The 15,017-nt window shown below is 33.1% G+C and overlaps 4 protein-coding genes across 4 annotated transcripts; 3 read left to right on the top strand and 1 right to left on the bottom strand. All coding sequences in view use genetic code 12, as the record gives it.

Annotated features, from left to right (window-relative positions):
- The first annotated feature begins 4,773 nt into the window (after window positions 1-4,773).
- On the top strand, window positions 4,774-6,874 carry PHO84 (phosphate transporter). Its single transcript, XM_064881892.1, has one exon. It carries the CDS (start codon window positions 4,939-4,941, stop codon window positions 6,601-6,603), a length of 1,665 nt encoding a protein of 554 aa, XP_064737619.1. The 5' UTR covers window positions 4,774-4,938; the 3' UTR covers window positions 6,604-6,874.
- A 1,321-nt stretch (window positions 6,875-8,195) lies between these two features.
- On the top strand, window positions 8,196-9,823 carry DPP1 (Dpp1p). Its single transcript, XM_064884412.1, has one exon. The coding sequence runs from the start codon at window positions 8,521-8,523 to the stop codon at window positions 9,382-9,384; it is 864 nt and encodes a 287-aa protein (XP_064737618.1). The 5' UTR covers window positions 8,196-8,520; the 3' UTR covers window positions 9,385-9,823.
- SAM2 (methionine adenosyltransferase) lies at window positions 9,586-11,077 on the bottom strand. The gene has a single exon (XM_064884413.1). The coding sequence runs from the start codon at window positions 10,943-10,945 to the stop codon at window positions 9,788-9,790; it is 1,158 nt and encodes a 385-aa protein (XP_064737617.1). The 5' UTR covers window positions 10,946-11,077; the 3' UTR covers window positions 9,586-9,787.
- Window positions 11,078-11,332: 255 nt separating this feature from the next.
- On the top strand, window positions 11,333-14,997 carry GIN1 (chromatin-modulating protein). The gene has a single exon (XM_064883370.1). The coding sequence runs from the start codon at window positions 11,425-11,427 to the stop codon at window positions 14,938-14,940; it is 3,516 nt and encodes a 1,171-aa protein (XP_064737616.1). The 5' UTR covers window positions 11,333-11,424; the 3' UTR covers window positions 14,941-14,997.
- Window positions 14,998-15,017: the final 20 nt, after the last annotated feature.

Below are 15,017 nucleotides of genomic sequence, written 5' to 3'. Positions count from 1 at the left end.
GTTTTGTTTAATTAAGTTGCGAAAAAGTTGAAAAAGATGAGCAAAATGAATATTAATCCAGATCCAGCGTCTAGATCATACTACCGTATTGTAATTAAGCTATTACTACATAACTAAGGGAAACACTTATTGGTTTCTAATATAAAGCATTCAAAGTGATAAGCTTCACTACTCAATAGATACTGATATTGATAATTGAACCTTTATTGAGCTTACAAACTCTACATATCAGAAAAGGAAATACTTCTTGTGACTGACATATTCGGAATCTTACAATATTGATCCGTGACTTATGACACATTGAATATTATTTAATTGTTCATAAGTTGAGAAAATAACATTAGCGTTCAACAATTAATTACTTCAACTAAATATCGTCTAAATACCACAATTGACTTATTAATGTGGGATATCTTCCAAGGAGAGCAAATTATATTATTTTTTCCATTCTGTACACCTCCTCTAATGAGTAATCAAATACTAAGTCGGGTTTCCTAGATATATTTTTTAGCAGTTGGCTTTGCCAGCATCAATTAAATAATAATTAAATCTCGAGTATTGTTTAGGGGATTAGCATTTAACAGGGCCAGACCCACTACACCGGCAACTGAAACAATCGGCAATTAAACTTTAGCAATAGTTGCCCTGCTACAGGGAGCACGCAACTAATCCTTCATAACTCATTTGAGATAGCCTTTTACCCAATCAAAACCAATAAACTTCGTTATTATAAGAACTACCTGACTAACAAAGACAAAAATAGTTCTGATTTTAGGGGAGAATGTATAAATTGGTTAAATCTCATGCAAGTCGTTGACTCAAACGTTATGAATTAGGAAATATTGTTCTTACTCTACTGCAACATAAAAAGCCATGCCTAATTAAACATCACACGCTTACTAACCTTATTGAGTTAGGCCTCGTGTGCCAATTTTTGATTAAACACAAAGAAATTAATTTCTCCAACATTCAAAAAAAAAAGTAATTTTTTATGTATAAAGTATGCAGGATAATACATTATCAGTAATATCCAGCACTACTGATATGCAAATACACTAGAGTGGAGAAGCAAATCTCTTGACTCTAATGAAACTATAAAGAAAGAAATAACAAAAAGAAACCAAACGGACATATGAGTTCTACATTATGGTTGTGCCAATAAACAGAGTTTAGACAGAAATGTCTGATAGCGTTGAAAAAGCAAATTTCTTTCTCATAGTCACACTATCTCACGGATATATTGAAAATAAGGTCAGATTGGCTCATAAATATTTTAAAAAGATAAGCATGTTTCGGAAATAAATTCAAAGAGGTAAAGGAAAGTTAGTTGCAGGAACATTTAGGATCTTGCTTGTATTAAAAAACACTCACAGTAATCTCGGGAAACAACAATCACCGTCAACTAACCCATCGCATATGGTAGAGTTGTAGGAACATTTATCCATCAATTAAGCTACATTAAAAAATATGGCAATCTAAAGGAGGTTCACAGAAAATAACTATTCCGGTGAGTTTCCAGTTTTAGAACGTTGCAAAACCTATATGAAACTCTATGGCAAAAGGATTGATCGTATATTAGAACTGTTGTAATTGCATCTCCAATCCAAAGTATCCTGCAGACGAAAATACGATGCATAAATGTTTTTTTTTTTTAAATTTTTTAGTTTTTGTCTTTTGACAGATAATAAAAAAGATGGATAAATTGACACACGTGGGTAATGTTCTTTGGAGATAAACGTGGGCCCTCGTTCCTTTTCAGAGATAGAAAAAATATTTTTTAAAAATATTTTTTAATTTGTTTTTATGTCGGTTGCAGCAACAGCCAAGAAAGTTGCGAAATCCATTTTGAGGTACACGTGGGATCTCTGTCTACTAAAAAACTCAATTAGTGGAATTTCACACACGAGTTCAAAAATAGTCTTTGTGTTTCTCATAAAAATCAGCCTAGGAGATTCTCTCACTATAATTGAATTATGCCTAAATCTTTGATTCCTAGCGAGGATGGTCGCTAATTTCCTCTAGCCCCCTAAAATAACATTCTTGAAGTTATTTTTCAAGATTTAAAGCGAGGAACGAACACACAAATTTTTAAAAGTATCATGACATATCATCCTTACATTACCACTGTGGTTGATATATCACGGATTATTTATATATATAATGGAATAAGTAGAAGTATTCCGAATAATGTAAAAGTCAGTATCTTAGTATTTTAAGCAGTAATTTATTCGCAGTGATTATTTGTCGCACCAGTCGGTACTGCGAACAAATAACTCGCCAAGGGGATTTTGCAACCCAGTTAAACTAGAAAGATTTAAGGATGCCAAGCAGTGCTCAAGACGTGATAGAGATATAAGCTTAATTTCTTTCCCCACTTTCAATATAAGCTACTATTGTAAGACTGTATACACAGTTGAACCTATCAGTGATATAGAATGCACGAAAAAACCAAGAAATACAGATTGCAAAATCCAAGAAATATTTGCTTAGGTTATAACTCCTGAGAATAATGAAAAATTGTTTAAATCTAATATGAAACCTTTGAGCTAGTATCACCTGAGTGTGGCATGACAAGAGAACTGTGAAGTTAGGAAAATTCTTGACTTGTAAGTTCTAGTATATATAAGGTTGAATCTTTCCCTTTAATAATCTGGGCCGTAGATTGGTAAATATTTGGGAGCACCTTCTGGTCCCAACCAAATAAAATGAATACTTATAGAATAGAAGCATGAGTTGGTATCACAATATGCTTAATAGCCGTTGAGGTCCAAGTAATTACCACAAACTCGTAACAGCATAATACAATCAAATATTCTTCCCTGCAATAAAATTAGATATAATTGGTAATATTTTATTAACTATTATGGGCTATGAATTTAAAACATATTTCGGGTAACTCTTATAAACTTCGCCTTGTTCATTGTGTTGTTTGTCTTAGGTTTTAGCCCTGAAGCTATTCTGCTAAAACTTGCAATATTGGAATTTGAATTTTATTTTATTGCGTTTATTTGGTCTAAATTAATCAATTCGACACCCCATGTTTGGTAAAAAGTTTATAAAAGGAGGCAGTCAATATTCATAGTGTTTGTCAATATACCAATTCTAACCAATACAGGGAATTGTTTCGGACTTAGAGGTATTAGAGAATAAACAAACAAGCAAATAAGTACAACATGCAACCACCATTTTCACTTGTTTGATTCCGCCGAAAATCTGCCTAGTCTAGGACATACATAAAAATACGGGAATGGAGCCCGAATTGGCGACGGGGCTTTAGAATTTTATCAGAAGATATTTGACTCCCTAACTATTCATTTCTTTATTGGTTAGTACAATTGGAAGAATCTACAAGAACAATTGACTTCGTTTTCGCTTACTTCGATTACTCAGAAAAATGTAGCCTTCGGATCCATTTCAATATACCGAAGGTAGCTCCTCTTTCTTTTTCTTAAACTGAATATGAACCAAGTTAGAGAATCGGCAGTTTAGCGGCGGCGGGTTATTCTGATCTCTGCTTTAGGAAATGATATTTTTTAATTCATTCCTTTTATTATTTCTTTCTTTTTTAGTTTTTATTTCTATATTGGTATTTTTGTCTGTTTTGTCAGCTTAAGAGTTTTAGAAAATGGTAGTACTTTCTTAAGTTAAGCAACATGTTTCAGAATTGAGGAGATGAATTGATTTACTAATCGTTTATAGAAGCAATGAACTACAGCGTCCACAAGACAATTCGAATTATTTACAATCTCTCATGAGTCTGGTAGGTATCGTAAGAAAGATTAGACATTCTAGGTGGGCCATCTCTCTCCTGCAAAGCATCAACGGCATTAAGTATGGAACTCACGACAAAACGGTCTTTTATTATTTTTAAGGTATTTTCTATAATTTTAAGAAAATAAATTAGTAAACTTAGGAATTAAAAAGAAATTTCTACTTTAACCATATTAGAAAGTGCAGCAGGGGGCCCACGAGACCTCTTCTCAAAATCAATTTGTATTATAATATTAATTTTGGTTACTTTTGTTACTTTTGTTTAATTGACATTTCAAAGAGAGACAAAATCAGATAACCTAATACTTGATTTAATAGTGAAATAAGAATTGTAAGGCATTATACAGCTGGCTAGGCAATTCCATTTCTCGCACACGTATTTTTTTGACCCCAACTAATTATTTGCATCAAGTTAAGGTTAGCCCATATAAGTCCTATACATGAAATCTTGCCTATACTAATATACGAAAACTTTGACAGGTTTATATGGACAAGAAAAATTCAATTGATGGATTAAAGGATATTATATCCATTCTAAGAAAAAAATAGAATATTAACTAGTGTTTCGAAGGATCTATATCAATTAAATTTTTCTTTGCTGAATGATTTAGCAGTACCGAGAAAAACTTACTCTGTAGCGAGAAGTTTCTGGTGCCCTGCCCAGAGATCCTTAAATAAATTCTCTAACATAAGGTAAAATGCTTAGAATTTTATTTCTGTACCAGGAGAGTTACCTACCCACGGTGACATAGCTAATTAAGCCTCTAGCTAGTGAAGTCTAGCTGCAAGAAGGTGACAAAACCGCCTAAATGTAGTACTGTATACTATCCAATATTAAAAAATTACGGAAAGGCAATTTTCAAAAAAAAAAAAAAATAATTTAGATTTTTATTTTTGTCTTTTATTTTATGCATGCAGAAAAAGTAAAAAATACTTTGTTATTTAATTTTTTTTGGTAAATGCTTAAGTTAAGCACATCTCTGTGAATTATCTCTGCCCATAATTTCTTTTTCCCTTTCCCTATATTTCAATTGTATATCAATTGAATTGCAATAATATAAATAGTTTGTAAATTCCCCATTGAATACCAACTTTTGTCGGGATTGTTTTTTTTATATCTTCATCAGTTCATAGATCAGTCTTCCAGATAATTAATAGAATTAAGAAATGTCTACTCAAAACGTCATTAGTGAAGAATACCACGAAAACAATTCCGGTGGTAAAACTGCCTTCAAGGATTACATTGGTAAATTTGCCCATATTGAAGATCCTTTAGAAAGAAGAAGATTAGCTTTAGAAGAAATTGACCATGCTGGATTTGGATGGACTCAATTGAAAATGATTATGATTGCCGGTGTTGGTTTCATGACCGATTCTTATGATATTTTCGCCATTAACTTAGGTTCATCTATGATGGCTTATGTTTTCTGGAAAGGTAACATGCCAGCTTCCACCACTACTTTAATTAAGGTTTCTACTTCTGTTGGTACCGTTCTCGGTCAACTTGGTTTCGGTTTCTCTGCTGATTTCTTCGGTCGTAAGAAGATTTATGGTTTAGAATTAATTGTCATTATTTGTGCTACTATTTTACAATGTTGTCTTGGTCAATCTCCAGCCATTAATTTCGTTGCCATTTTCACCACTATGAGAATTGTTATGGGTATTGGTATTGGTGGTGATTATCCATTATCTTCCATTATCTCTTCCGAATTCTCTACTACCAAATGGAGAGGTGCTATTATGGCTGCTGTTTTCTCTAACCAAGGTTTAGGTCAATTAATGGGTGGTATTGTTGCCATCGTTGTTATTGCTGCCTACAGAGATGACTTAGAATTTGCCAAGACTGGTGCTGAATGTGTTGGTAGATGTATCAAGGCTAACGATCAAATGTGGAGAATCTTAATTGGTTTCGGTTGTGTCCCAGGTGTTATTGCTTTATACTATAGATTAACTATTGCTGAATCTCCAAGATATGCTCTTGATGTTAACGAACACGACACCTTAGAAAAGGTTGCCGATGCTGAAGCTGCCATTGCTTCTGAAGCTCATGAAATTGTTGCTCCAAAGGCTTCTTTCTCTGATTTCTTTGCTCATTTCTCTCAATGGAGACATGCTAAGATTTTAATTGGTACTGCTGGTTCTTGGTTCATGTTAGATGTTGCTTTCTACGGTTTGAATTTAAACACTGCTACTATTTTACAAACTATTGGTTACGCTGGTTCTTCTAATGTTTACGTTAAATTATACGATTCTGCTGCTGGTAACTTGATTTTAGTCTGTGCCGGTGCTTTACCAGGTTACTGGGCCACCATTGCTACTGTTGATACCGTTGGTAGAAAACCAATTCAATTATTCGGTTTCTTCATGTTAACTGTCTTATTATGTGTCATTGGTTTTGCTTACCACAGATTAACTGAAGGTGGTAAATTAGGTCTTTACATTGTTTTCCAATTCTTCCAAAATTTCGGTCCAAACTCTACTACTTTCATTATTCCAGGTGAAATTTACCCAACCAGATACAGATCTACTGCTCATGGTATTTCTGCTGCTTCCGGTAAAGTTGGTGCCATTATTGCTCAAACCTGTATTGGTACTTTAGTTAACCACGGATGTGCTAAGGACGAACCAAACTGTTGGTTACCACATGTCATGGAAATCTTCGCTTTATTCATGTTGTTAGGTATCTTCACCACTTTATTGATTCCTGAAACCAAGAGAATGACCTTAGAAGAAATTTGTGAAAAATACCACGGTGAATTAGATGCCACCAAGTTAGTTAAAGACAGATATGCTACTCAAGAAGAATCTTATGATTCTGAAGAAAAGCAATAAGTAAATAACTAATTATTTATTTCTTACAATAGCTATCATTTTTTAATTCCTTCTTTCATTTTTAATTTAATAATTACGTTTATATCTTTAAAATCTAAAGCTTGTATTTACCATAGTGTGCATTATAAGCTTAGTACGGGTTTAATCTTTCAATGTTTGTGTATATAGAATCATAATAAAAGGCAATTTGTTATAAAGTTTTAGAAGCGTAAGTATAATTCTTTGATTTAATTAAAAAATTAATTAAAGTAGTAATACTTAAATTGAACTCCCACGAGGTGCTTACTCCGTATAAAAGGTGTAGACTTATATCCAAAGCCATTTACGTAAGAGGATCAAACTTGCCGATGAGAGTTGGTCTCTCCCAATTCCAGTTGCAGTTGCAGTTGCAGTTGAAAATCATAGGAAGAAATAGGGAGGGAGGACGTGAATCGCAGATATATCCCATTGTGGTAGTCGCGGAATCCGATTCAGTAACAAGACCGAATGAAGTCAATTGCTACTTTACCTACATTAGTTATTAATGTATAATATTATAAGTTAACAATTGATTTCGTAAAGTAGAGATTTAGTGGGGGACAGCTTGCTTGCTAGAATGAATGATTAGTGACATAATAATACTTGTGGTTAATAATCAATGTACACCCCATGAATGAATGAGATATAGGATTATAATTATTATTACCATTACTATTTTTATTATTTGATCCTTAAATGAACAATATACAGATAACCGTTTGCGCCAATGTAAGTATCAATATAGATAGGAGCTCAGAAGAAGTCAATTGATCAATGATCTGATCAATTACAATTCGTGACTCAATTGGCCTATCATATAGAATATAATTACCTACAGTAATTCTTGTGTAATATCGATTCGGCGAAAAGTATGTTACGAATAGGCTTTGGATAATGTAATGAAATATCCCTTTCGTCTGGAAGGCTTTAACCGAAACCAAGCAATTAACAGGAAGAACACATGGGTTATATTAATGGCAAACGCTTTGGTATGTTGCAGAAGATGTTAAACGTTTAAAAAATAAAAGTAAAATAAATAAATAAAATAATTAAAAAAAAGTATAAAAAAATCCGACATTTTATCAAAATGACAATTGTCAGTTGGTTGTCATTAATTTTCTGCAAGCACTATTTATTTCAACTTCACAACAGAAACCAACTTAACGACGACTATGATACTTCCACTAGAGCAATTGATAATAATAAGATCATGAAATCCCCACAACACTTACCCTTTAAGGTTAATTGAACATGTGGTAGAATTCTGTCATATCTTACGTGTTTATTATTAAGTGATTACATGTAAGTAAAGTAATTCTCGTCTATCTATTCGAATTTCAGTACTGCATACAATCCAAGACTTATAAGCCAAGGAGTAACTAAGTAAACACCCAATGAATGTTAATATGCTAAGTTATATGCTAAACTATATGCTAGACCAGTATGTAATGTATAAAGGGATCTCTCCTATGCATTGATGCTGTCGATGATGTTCAAGTCCATATTCATACCTTCTTCGAAAGGCGTAGCAAATAAAATTTTGCATTCAATCCGAGCAAACAATTACCCCATCAGGAAAGGTAATGCGAACTAGTATGACTATGAGTCTGATTCATTAGGAATACCTATACCGGGATGAAAGGCATTTTGCGCTTCTGTAATTACAAAGAAGCTATGAACGGCAATATCCGATATTGCGCTTCTGACTAACTCATCTCATCTGAAAATGACCAGAATCTGTAACACTATATAAGCATCTCAATATCATTACTTAATTAGTATCGAAATAGCGACAGCACCCACCGATAAATCCGCACTACCAACGTGAATTAAACACCACTACAGTAGAATTACTGGTAAATCTCTCGATTACTACTACTTTCCACTACTATCATCACCATGAAGTTGTACTTCACATCATCCAAGTTCAAAAAGTTCATTCCTGACTGGATTACCGTAGTGGTACTCATCGTTGTATTTTTCAACGTGTTAGAGACAGCACCACCATTCACGAGACAATTCTCTGTACTGGATTCGAGAATAGCTCATCCCTTCGCTATCAGAGAGAGGTTTACTGATAATGAATTATACTTGTGGAGTTTAATTGTGCCTTCGATACTTATTTCCATAGTGTCATTAGTGCATTCTCCTAAAGTTTCTACTAAGGACACTAGTACTGCTTCTACCACTACCACTAGTAGTACCACCAGCACTACCGTTACCACCACTCCCTCATTCTTTGATAAATTACATCTACTTCAAGTATCCAATCTCGGATTATGGTTCAGTGTTGTATTTGCTGCTGTACTCACTGATATCCTCAAATGCTGGATCGGTAATCCTCGTCCTGATTTCCTTAGTCGTTGTGGTCCTGCTCCACATACTCCTCCTAATAAACTTGTAGATATCGATGTATGTACGGCTCCACTTGGTCCTATGTATTTAATGGATGGTATGAAATCTACGCCATCGGGTCATTCATCAATGTCATTTGCGGGTTTACTCTATTTATCATTATGGTTAGTAGGACAATTCCGAGTCGTTCATGAACTGAGAAAGTTAAGCCTTTGGCTCTACTTATTATTCGCAACTCCTATACTATTAGCATGTTATATTGCTCTTAGTAGAACTCAGGATTATAGACATCATTTCTTTGACGTTGGATTCGGTTCCCTAATTGGGCTAGTTCTTGCGTGTTTTAGTTATTTTAAATACTTTAATGGGGTATGGAATCCCCAGTGTAATTTACCCATAGATTATTAATACTACAACTAAACTAATAATTAAAGAATCAACTTGTATTATCTATAAGAGATTCTATCTAATAACCTAATTGTCCGTTGAGGACCCCAAATGCAATAAAAAACTCTATCCTTTATCAGTAAGTATAAGTAGTAAAAAGTGGTTGTACAAGAAGAAAAGTGATGTAATTAGTAAAAAATATAAAAAAAAATGGAATGCTAACAAAAGCAATCAACTTCTAGTGGTAGTTGTAGTTAATTTTAGTAAGAAACAACGAGTTGAGCATTGAATCTTTTATGAGATTGATGATCTTCATATGAGTCATTCATTACATTAGTCATTAAGTATTATGGATTTTAATGAAACAATCAATAAAACAAAATAGTATAAAAATTTAGTAGTTGTTAGACAAGTTTTAATTTAATTAAAACTTTAATTTCTTTGGTTGTTCCCATGGGTTTTCTTGGTTAGTGAAATGACCATAAGAAGCAGTCTTGAAATAGATTGGTCTAGCCAAGTCTAATTCTTTAACAATAACACCTGGTCTTAAATCAAAGTTCTTCTTAATGATAGCAACCAATTCATCAGAAGAATAACTTGAAGTACCATAAGTATCAACATAGATAGATAATGGTTCAGCAACACCAATGGCATAAGAAAATTGAACTAAAGCTCTTCTAGCTAAACCAGCATTAACTAAAGATTTAGCAACCCATCTAGCAGCATAAGCAGCAGATCTATCAACTTTAGAGAAATCTTTACCAGAGAAAGCACCACCACCATGAGCACCCCATCCACCATAAGTATCAACAATAATCTTTCTACCAGTTAAACCAGCATCACCTTGTGGACCACCAATAACAAATCTACCAGATGGTTGAATGTGGTAAATGGTTCTTTCATCTAATAAATGTTCTGGAATAACACTTTGAATAATATGTTTAATAATTTCTGATCTTAAATCTTCAGTGGTAATACTATCAGCATGTTGAGTTGAAATAACAATGGTATCAACTCTCTTTGGAATAACAGCTCCACCATCCTTTTCATATTCAACAGTAACTTGAGTTTTAGTATCAGGTCTTAACCATGGTAAAGCACCAGATCTTCTAGCAGAAGCTAAAGCAGCATTTAATTTATGAGCTAATAAAATAGTTAAAGGTAATTTTTCATCAGTTTCATCAGTAGCATAACCAAACATAATACCTTGATCACCAGCTCCTAAATCTTCTAAAGCCTTTTCATAATGTAAACCTTGAGCAATATCTGGAGATTGTTGTTCAATAGCAACTAAAACATTACAAGTCTTATAATCAAAACCTTTTTCAGAATCATCATAACCAATATGTTTAATAGTATCTCTAACAACTTTTTGGAAATCAATTTGAGCTTTAGTAGTAATTTCACCGAAAACCATAATCATACCAGTTTTAGCAGCAGTTTCACAAGCAACTTTTGATAATGGATCAACGGCTAAACAAGCATCTAAAATAGCATCAGATACTTGATCACAAATCTTATCTGGATGACCTTCTCCGACAGATTCGGAAGTGAATAAAAATGTTTCCTTAGCTGATGTCATTTTAACTATTGACTGACTTAACTACTAACTAACTACTTGAGATAATGATAACAAGTTGTAGACAAGTAGTAAAAAAAATTTTATCAATGGTGAAAAATTCCCGTATATATATTAATTGACTGAGTCCTGCATAATTGGCTGGGCGAGCGCAGAGCCACAGTGAAAAAAAAAAATTTGGGTGGGCGTGGGTTAATTTCTTTTTGTCAACGCACGTGAGCTATACGAGGGAAAAAGCCATAAACATAAGCATGTGAAAAAGGAATGGGCCCAACAAAGCGGGCATGTGATGGGGATCATGTGACAAGAATAAACAAAGAAAGAAAGAAAAACGCGTAACCACTAAAACGCGATTCCCATCCCAATTAGGAAAGGAGGCAGTTTGGCAGCCCTTCCTGCCCTTACAAATTGACGGTCATTACCATAACTCACTAAGTATCACCACCAAACTAAGTACGTATCACCACCAAAACGCAGTAGAGATGGACCTCCTCAGTGCCATCGACGAGTTGGAGCCAGCCAACCAATTAGATTCATCGGATGAGTCGAGTCTGTCAGAGGCAGAACCACAACCACAACTACAACCACAAGTTGACCACGATAGTGTTCTTGCTGGAATTAAACGGCGTCTACAATCTATACCAGAAACTTTCAATTTAGGCACTTCTATACTAACTCAGGCTGTTCAGAAACTTCCTCAATTGGCAGTGGATGAAAGTGAATTTGAGGCACAAGATGCACAAGATACCCAGCCAATTGACAGAGTTATACAGCCAATTGACAGAGTTACTGATACACAACCAATTAACAAAATCACCGAATCCGATAAAGAAAACTATCAACCATTATCAAAAGAAGCTCGACTTGCCAAAATCCAACAATTGGCAGCCATAAAGAAACAACAAAGACTCGAAAGAGAACAACAAGAAAAGGCTAAAGCTGATAAAGATCAACAATTACATGATGAATTAACTAAATCTACATTAACTGATGAAGAAAATGATTTAAACGATATTAATGATTCAATAGTATCGAATGCCAATGCCAATACTTCCGATCATATATCTACTAAAGAGCTTTTACAAGCTGAAGAATTTCTTAATATTCAAAAGAGACATCGAGATATTCGACCGGAATTTCAAAAGAAAGTGGTATTTACCAAGGAAAAGTTATTGAATGCCTTTGAAGATGATGAAAATCCCGAAAAGCCCAGTTCTCCATTAGATCTTGAACCAAATAATGTATCAAGTCCTCATACTTCACCAGTACAAAATAGATCAAAATCAAATAATTCTCATTCTAATTCTAATTTTAATTTGTCATCATCCGATGAAGAAGATGAAGAACTCGATGTATTAGCACTAATTAATAAGAAACCAGTCATTCCTCCCCCCACTCAAAGTAAAAATCCAATAGAACGTTATGCTCAAGATTTAAAGAGACAATTACTTTCTTCACCAACTAAATCAGATCAAGAAGATTCAACTCCACTAAAGCAAAAGATTAATCAAAAAGTTATAAATTTAGATGATTCAGATTCAGATACTGAACTTAATCCATTATCTTCTCCACTTTCAAACCAAAACCAAAACCAAAATTTAAATTCAATATCAACTAATAAAAATAAACCAAAATTTATTATACCAGAATTATCAAAAGATCAAAAGATAGCCATTAAACAAAAATTCTTTAAAAAGAAGTTAATGCATGAAAATAAATTACCTCTGAATATTGTATTTCAAAATTTAGGTCATAAATCAATTGCCAAAGATTCTAAAGATTTCTTTTTAGATTTACAAAGGGCCAATATAATGCAATTAAAAGCCAATAAATCTACCAATACTGATAATGTAATATTAGAAGAAATGGAAAAGGATGAAGAAGTAATGGGATCTTTATTAGAACAAGAAATGGAAAGAGTTCGGAGGATTCGAATGAGAGAGAAATTACGTGAAAAGGCTAAATTGGCACTTTTAGGTAAGAAATCTAATGATGAAGAAGATGATGAAGATGATGAAGACTTTAATGAAGATGGAAATGTACCAGAAAGTGATGTACCAGAAAGTGAAGTTCCAGATAGTGAATATGAATCAGATAATGTATCAGAGAATGGATCAGGTGAATCACATGCCGAAGAAGAAGATGAAGAAGTTCTTAGCAAAAGAAAGGCTAAACGAATCATCTTATCAGAAGATGAAGAACCAGCTCAAGATATTCGATATGATGATAGTTATATGTTTGGAGGGAAAAGAACTAAAGAACTGGATAATAAATTATCTCCTGAAGAATTAATTACCACTGGAGAATCCTCTCAAACTTTTAAAATTGATAGTACATCTACTCAAATTATTAATGATCATGATGATGATGATGATGATAATAATTCAAGAATTATGGATAGAAATGATAGTTATGTATTATTTCAAAATTTAAAGCCAAGAGATAATACATCGCAAGTAACTGAAATTGAAGATTTAAATAATAAATCATTTACTGAATATCAAGCAGCTTTACCATCATTTAAAGAAATCAGTGCTCCAAATACTCAAAATGATTTAACATATACTCAAGTAGATAGTATGATTAAAACACAAGTTGATACTTTTGAATCAACACAAATTGATCAAGAAACTCAAGTGATTGTTAAACCAATTCAACCTGACGAAGAATATGAAGAAGATGATGATATTACCCCATCAAAAGTTAGATCAGGAAGAAAACTTGTAAGAAAGAATCAACCGGTTTTGAAAGATATAGGTGAAGAAGAAGAAGCAGAAGAAGAAGAAGAAGAAGAAGAAGATCAAGAAGCTATACAATTGAAAATTAAGATGTATGAAGAGAAGATCAGAAGACAAGAACTTAAACAACGTAAAAGAAGAAAAGAAATGGAAAGAAGAGGAATTAAAGATATGGTTGAAGGAGAAGCTGAAGAATCCGAAGATGAATGGAAAGGATTAGGAGGTATTGAAGGAGAATTATCTGATCAAGCTAATTCCGAAGATGAAAGAATGATTGATAATGATTTGAATATTGATTTAAAGGATGAAGAAATCCGAAAGAAATTTATGGAAGAGTATCAAATTAAAGATCAAAAGGAACTTGAAAAATTATTAGATGATATTAAAAATCATCGATTAACTAAGAAAGTTGGGAATGGATTAGATTTAGAATTAAGTGATGAAGAAGATCAATTATTAGCAGCCTATAGAAGACAACGATTGAAGGAGCAACGAGAAAGATTGGCTGAAAGTAAACAAGTACAAGCTTTACTTAAGAGTGAAAAGGCCAAAGCATTTTTCAAGGAAGAAGCACCTACGGTTATTCGATTAGATGATTCAGATGAAGATTCAGAAGAAGGTGAAGAAGGAAAGAAAGAAGACGAACAACAACAACAAGAAGAAGAAGACGTAATACCTGCGAAAAAGACCATCAAAGTCGGAGAAGCCTTTGTTCAACGACAATTATCTTTCTTACATAAGAAGAATGATAATGATTATGACCATATTCAAAGGATTTCCAATATGCAACATGGATTTATATCATCTGATGAAGATGCCATTGATATTAAAGAATTAAAATCTAAAAGTTTAAGTAATTTAACTAGTAAACGATCGGAAAGTCCACCAGTTGAATTAGAAACTAATTCCCGAAAGAGATCAATTGAATCGACTATTGATACTGATGTAGATGATGATGATGATGAAGATAATGTAGATGATAGTTTTATGCCCTCATTTAAAAAACCATCAATCATTAGTTCATTTAAATCATTCCAAGAACAACAAGGAATTCTGATTAAAGATGGTAAAAAGCATTTTTCAGGAGTGACTATTAGTAAACAATATAAAGTTGCCTCAGGATCTAAGGCATCAATTACATATATGTCAAAGAAAGGATCCAATAAATCCAAGAGTTTAAAGGAGAGAAAGATTCAAAGAAGTCTTAATAGCTCTCAAAGTCAAGTTAAACGAATCTTCACTAATGAAGGATTTGAATAGAGTAGATAAAAGTCAAAGTATTTATGTATATTAATAATTAATGCATTATAGAATTAGAATTAGAATTAGAATTAGAA

Source organism: Scheffersomyces amazonensis (genome assembly GCF_036850825.1).
Source record: "Scheffersomyces amazonensis strain UFMG-HMD-26.3 chromosome Unknown RJT21scaffold_4, whole genome shotgun sequence".
Taxonomy (NCBI): domain Eukaryota; kingdom Fungi; phylum Ascomycota; class Pichiomycetes; order Serinales; family Debaryomycetaceae; genus Scheffersomyces; species Scheffersomyces amazonensis.
The sequence above is the reverse complement of the archived record's forward strand: the minus strand, read 5'-3'. Positions and strand labels throughout refer to the sequence as shown.